This window comes from Anastrepha ludens, chromosome 6 (assembly GCF_028408465.1).
Source record: "Anastrepha ludens isolate Willacy chromosome 6, idAnaLude1.1, whole genome shotgun sequence".
NCBI classification, from domain to species: Eukaryota; Metazoa; Arthropoda; class Insecta; order Diptera; family Tephritidae; genus Anastrepha; species Anastrepha ludens.
In genome coordinates this window covers 127,617,928-127,624,251 of record NC_071502.1, presented here as the reverse complement: position 1 = coordinate 127,624,251, position 6,324 = coordinate 127,617,928, and the positions used below count along the sequence as shown (strand labels likewise).

Sequence of the window (6,324 nt, the reverse complement as noted above, 5' to 3'; positions counted from 1 at the left end):
GGATTTGTGCGACAGTCTACAAAAATACGTAGCGACCAAGGAGTATATTTTTTTGTAAATTTCCGGCGGATTGAACACGACGCAAGCATCAAAAGGGTCATGATGAACGAAGCAAATTCCCTAACAAACAACGAGGCAGGCTCATCAACACAGCATCCGCTAATGCATCCTACAACGGGCACGACTGTTCGCGCGCCACCGTTCTCTACAGAGCGGCCTGCGCTGTGGTTCGCCCAGCTGGAATCGCAATTGAGAATTCGATCTGTTTGCAATGAAGACGACCCATCGAAGAGCTCACACGTATCCGCTACATCCGCTACATTCTACAGAGCGGCCTGCGCTGTGGTTCGCCCAGCTGGAATCGCAATTCAGAATTCGATCTGTTTGCAATGAAGACGACATGTTCCACCATGCAGTATCATTGATCGATACGCAATCAGCGGCGGAGGTAGAAGATATAATACTACGTCCTTCTACATCAACACCGTACACCTCGTTGAAGACGGCCCTAATCGAGCGTCTTACGAAGTCAAAAGACGTTAAGCTCCTACAACTTTTAGATGGTGAGGAAATTGGTGACCGCACCCCGTCACAATTTTTTCGTCACCTTCGTAGTCTTTTTCCGGACGTTTCAGACAACGTTATTAAAGCAAGATGGCAGTCCCAACTTTCACCGGAAACACGCGCCTGCCTGGCAGCACAGCCCGACGCCTCACTAGAAGATCTCAGTCGCCTAGCTGACAAAATTCACGAGGTAATTCCAAACGTCGCTCGCTCCATTTCCTACATTTCCGAAGAGCAGTCACTACGCTCCGAAATAGCAGAAATACGTAAGCAATTACAAACGTTCCGTATAAGCAACTCACGTAGTAGGCAACATAGTCCACAACCTCGTGGCAGACGTAGCTCGTCACACAGTCGCGTGCGTTTGTCGACAGACGGCCAATGTTTTTATCACCGAAAATTTGGCGCTAATGCTCGACGATGCCTACCAGGTTGCAAATTTGCAAAAAAACGCGAAAGAGGGTCTATAAAGGCGGTAAAAGACTCTCTAATTACAACATCGCACCGCCTCTTTTTGACAGACCGCGCTTCTGGGACACAATTTCTCGTGGACACAGGCGCTGACTTATCCGTTTTCCCTCGTTCGCGAATTAAGACAAACGTAACTCCCGTTGGGTACCAGTTGTACACAGCTACAAACGCAACAATTGAAACATATGGGCGTCATATGCTTACGCTTGATTTCGGCTTGCGACGCGAATTCACCTGGTGCTTTGTCATAGCCGACGTAACGAAGCCACTTATTGGAGCCGACTTTATAAGCCATTTTGGTTTGTTAGTCGACTTAAAAAACAAACAAATTTGCGATGAAAATTCGGGTATAACATCTCAAGGGCTAGTGCGAAACGTATCGCACATTATGTCAATCAAGGTGATTCCCAATCAATCGCCCTACACCGCTCTTCTAAGAGAATTTCCAGCCATCATCAAACCTAACGGTGCATTCCAATTTGTCAAGCACACAGCGGTGCATCACATAAAAACCACCGAAGGCCCACCAGTGTCAAGCAAGGCACGTCGTCTTGCACCACATAAGCTTAAAGTAGCTAAAGAGGAATTTGCCAAAATGTTGAAATTGGGAATTGCTCGTCCATCTCAAAGTCCGTGGTCCTCTCCATTGCATTTAGCGCCTAAAAAGAACGGCGAATCGCGGCCGTGTGGGGATTATCGACGCCTCAACGACCGCACAGTGCCCGACAGGTATCCTGTGCGATATTTAGAAGACTTTGGTGCTAATTTGTACAAGAAAACAATATTTTCTACCATAGACCTCATCAGAGCATTTAATCAAATTCCAGTCGCTGAACAAGACATTGAAAAAACAGCAATTATCACACCTTTCGGGTTATTTGAATTCCCTTTCATGACTTTTGGACTGAGAAATGCGGCGCAAACGTTCCAAAGATTCATGGACGAAATCACTCGCGATCTACCATTTGTATTCCCGTACATTGACGATCTACTCGTCGCTTCAGACGATGAGCCGCAACATCTCACACACTTGAAAATTTTGTTTCAACGTCTTGAACACTACGGACTGGTAATTAATAACGCCAAGTCGTTTTTCGGCCAATCCGAGGCTAAATTTCTGGGCCATCACATTTCAAGTGATGGTATAAAACCGCTGCCCGAAAAGGTCAGTGCCATTCGGCAACTAACGCCACCAATAACAGTAAAGAAACTGCGAGGTTTTATTGGCATGGTTAATTTCTATCGGAAATTTGTTAAAAACGCGGCGGAGTTACTCGGACCACTGAACGAAGCATTAGCTGGTCCAAGTGTTAAAGGCTCACATCCAGTAACATGGACAAAAACACTTAAAGATTCATTCGAACAATCCAAAGAGGCCCTAGCCAACTCCGCCCTGCTAGCACACCCGAATACCAATGCTGAATTGACCATTTTCACAGATGCGTCAAATACTGCGATCGGAGCAGTGTTACAACAACGCTCGAACAATTCATGGCAACCACTTGCTTTCTTTAGCCGGACGCTACCAGAATCGATACGCAAGCTTTCAACTTACGATCGCGAGCTCCACGCAATATACGATGCGGTGAAATATTTTCGGTATATGTTCGAGGGCCGGCATATTGTGATATATACTGACCATAAACCGCTGCAATATGTTTTTAAGCAAACATCAGGGCGCGCTACACCATGGCAGTTCCGCCGGATAGATTTTATAGGCCAATTCACCACAGAAATAAAGCATCTCAGTGGGCAGAACAATATAGTGGCCGATACACTATCACGAATAGTAACAATCTCAGCCCCTGTGACAGCACAACAGTTAGCAGATGCTCAAAAAGGTGACGCAGAGCTTCAACAACTTATCGCTAATCCTAACTCGACGCTCCAATTAAAAAATCTACATTTTCCGGAGCATAACACTACCTTATACTGTGATGTATCCTCAGGAACAGTTCGTCCATTCGTAGCGGCATCTCTAAGGAGGGCGGTATTCGATTCTTTACACTCTCTCCCCACCCCGGAATACGATGTTCACAGAAGCTTTTAACCAGCCGCTATATCTGGCCATCAATCAATAAGAATTGTCGCGAATGGGCGAGATCCTGCATTGATTGTCAGCGAAACAAAATCCAACGCTATGTGGTTACAACACCAGCGAGATTCCAGTTACCGTCTCAGCGCTTCGAGCATATACAGTTGATCTTATTACGCTGCCTTCTTCTAATGGCTTTCGCCAATGCCTGACAATAATCGACCGTTTCACTAGATTTCCTGAAGCTATTCCATTGAAAAATGGTAATACTGAAACAATCGCGCACGCAATTATTCATCACTGGATAGCAAGATATGGCGTTCCACTTAGAATAACTTCAGACCGCGGAGGGCAATTTGAGTTCGACCTAATATATTTCGCCAGCTTTCACGTTTTTTTGCTATCAGTCACTTAAAAACGACACCTTATCATCCACAAGCAAATGGCCTTATAGAACGACTTCATAGGCAATTGAAATCGGCGTTGCTGTGCCACAATAATACTTGGTATGACGCACTTCCAATCGTACTCCTAGGTCTACGCGCTTCATGGAAAAACGACATTTCTACGACGCCCGCTGAATTGGTGTATGGTGAACCGGTTCGCCTTCCTGGAGAATTCATCAATCCAGCAAATAAACAACAACCTACTCACGACTTGCTAAAATTTTTAAGAAATCGTTTTCATAGCTTAACACCTGCCGATATGTCAAGGCACGGGAAACGTTCTATTTTTCGTTTCAGAGAATTGGACACTTGTTCACACGTTTTGATTCGTCAAGGTCAAATCGGACCATCATTTTCAGCACCATATCAGGGTCCATATCGGGTTATATCCCGGCATGACAAATATTTTTGCGTAGACATTCGAGGCCAGAATACATCGATATCAGTAGATCGACTCAAGCCGGTCTATGAAATCCACAATGAACCATCAGCAGAAACTTCCTCAGATTCAACCACAACTAAAAGTACACGACGGGTACACTTCGCCGATAATGTTTAAGCTTGATTTATTAATAACATAATATTAAGTTCATTTTTATATATTTTTTTCTTCTTTTCGTAACTTGATCCTGTAAAATAAAATTTAAAAAAAAAAAACGGCAAAGGGAGGTATGTGGCAACCCCCTGCCACTATTATATGATACAGAGAGAAAAGCTCTCTCAATATTTCCATTAGATCTACCGCTATCGAGTCTCGACATTTATTGTAACTATTGATAGGCAAAGCAATGTGAAAGCAACCGTATGAACCTTCTTCTCAGACGACCCATCGAAGAGCTCACACGTATCCGCTACATCCGCTACATATATACTTAAATTGAAAATATCTTGCATTGCTATTGGTATTTATTTATTGGTGGCAGGATGCCAGTTTAATTATACAATCTAACAGTTGGCATTTTATAAATCTTCCGTAATAATATTCCGTTAAAGTTTTTAGTTGATATTTTTATACAGAACTTGATTTTAAGTCTTTAGAGTAAGGCTATTTGACCTTTCGGTATATGTACACCTACATACATATGTATGTAGTATATCCGCAGTTTCTGATTATAAATTTCTTCGTGTAACCCCAAATAAAATTACACATGTCCAAAGCCAAACTCCACTTCAGTGGAAAGCATGCAAACACCTACATATCTGCGCCGAATACATCCAAAACTGTAACTTTACTTAAGGGGTTGATGCTCGTTTGAAAGCCCTGAAATACGAGCTGTTTATAAAAATTACAAAATTACAAAATTATGCTGGCTTCTTAGCCTTGGTGCCGACATCTGATTATATAGCAACAATGGAAGGGGAATAGAAAGAGTCAGCGAAAATTCAATGCTCCGACTTAAACGAAGGCAGAGAGAGCGAGAGTAAGAAAGAGAGGGAGTAAGGAATTAGGAATCGATGGCAGAAGCAGCTTAAATTTATATAACTCAACTCATTTGGATGTGTGTTAAGTAACTTAGTTGCTATCAGCCTATACGCCTATATGTATGCAAAGCAAAATTTTAAAATGTGTACTCGCGAGGTGTTCATTATGCGGAGCAGAAGGATGATTAGATAGAAACAAGGTAAAAACGGCAGTGATATCCCAATGCACGTGATTGTGTGTAGGGCCAGAAGGGCTCATAAATTATGCCTTGCACCCCTTGATTCTAACAAAAAAAAACATCAGCGACAGTTTCATGGAAATAGCATTCATCGGCCGGCGTTGGCGAACGCTGAATAAAAAAATTCTCACCATCCTCATTTTATGCGAGGAACCTTTTTTGTGATGGGCATACGAATTGCAGGAGGCAGTGGCGGCTGCTACAGGAAAAGCCTTTGCTTTTAAACTGAAGCACGCCTGCGTTAGCGGGTATCGCAGTTGACTTTTTACTGCAGAAAAAGCTCATAATGGCAACATAGGCAAGTAAAACGAATAAGAATGTCATTGTTTCTGGATGGCTTCTAATGGTCTTACACCTTTTATAGGAAATCATGTTTGTTCGATGAATGCACTAAAATACTCTAGTACAGAGAAAGTGTACTACATATCTGGTGAAACTTAGTGCAGAACTAGAATAAACAACGATAATAATGTCAGCCGAATATCGACGGTGAATATCGAAAGCGATGGGACCGATGAACTATTTGAGATGTACGAAGAGATGACATAATGACTGGTTTGACACCGGAGCCCGAAGGTGGTAGAAGAAGAAGAGGAAGACCTCTACTGCATCGGAAGGAGCAAGTGGATAAGGACGTGGCTTAACTTGGCATTTCTAATTGGCGTCGGGTAGCACATGAAAGAAATGACTGGCGCGCTTTGTTTAACTCAACCAAAATCACTCAGGTGGTTACGTCGCCAATAAAGAAGAATAAGATTAGATGCGAATACAAAAGAAAAACTAAACAAAGAATGCTTTATTTTTTATGTCATATAGATGAAAAGTAAAGGTATCATTATAAGCACATATGTTATTTCATGTGATTTCATTCAAAATATATCACTGGTTTCAAACAATTTCACAAGAGAATGGAAAAGTTTCGATTCACCCTAAAATGCATTTGATACTCTTTATCTGTTTATGCTGCTGGAGTTTTCGTTATGAATTCTTCAAATTTTTGGCTCATCTTCTATGGAGGAATCACTTGAATTGGAGTCACTGCATTCACTAGACAACAAGTCATCCCCAATTTCTTCAAATAAATACCTTCGGTTCGTTTCACTTTTAAATATCAATTCTTCTTATGTTTGGCTTCCCATAAATCAGA

The 6,324-nt window shown here is 42.3% G+C and overlaps 1 protein-coding gene across 1 annotated transcript; it reads left to right on the top strand.

The window, feature by feature from the left end:
• Positions 1–400: 400 nt before the first annotated feature.
• On the top strand, positions 401–1,169 carry LOC128867304 (uncharacterized). The gene is made up of 2 exons (XM_054108413.1): positions 401–1,039; positions 1,086–1,169. Exons 1-2 carry the CDS (start codon positions 401–403, stop codon positions 1,167–1,169), a joined length of 723 nt encoding a protein of 240 aa, XP_053964388.1.
• Positions 1,170–6,324: the final 5,155 nt, after the last annotated feature.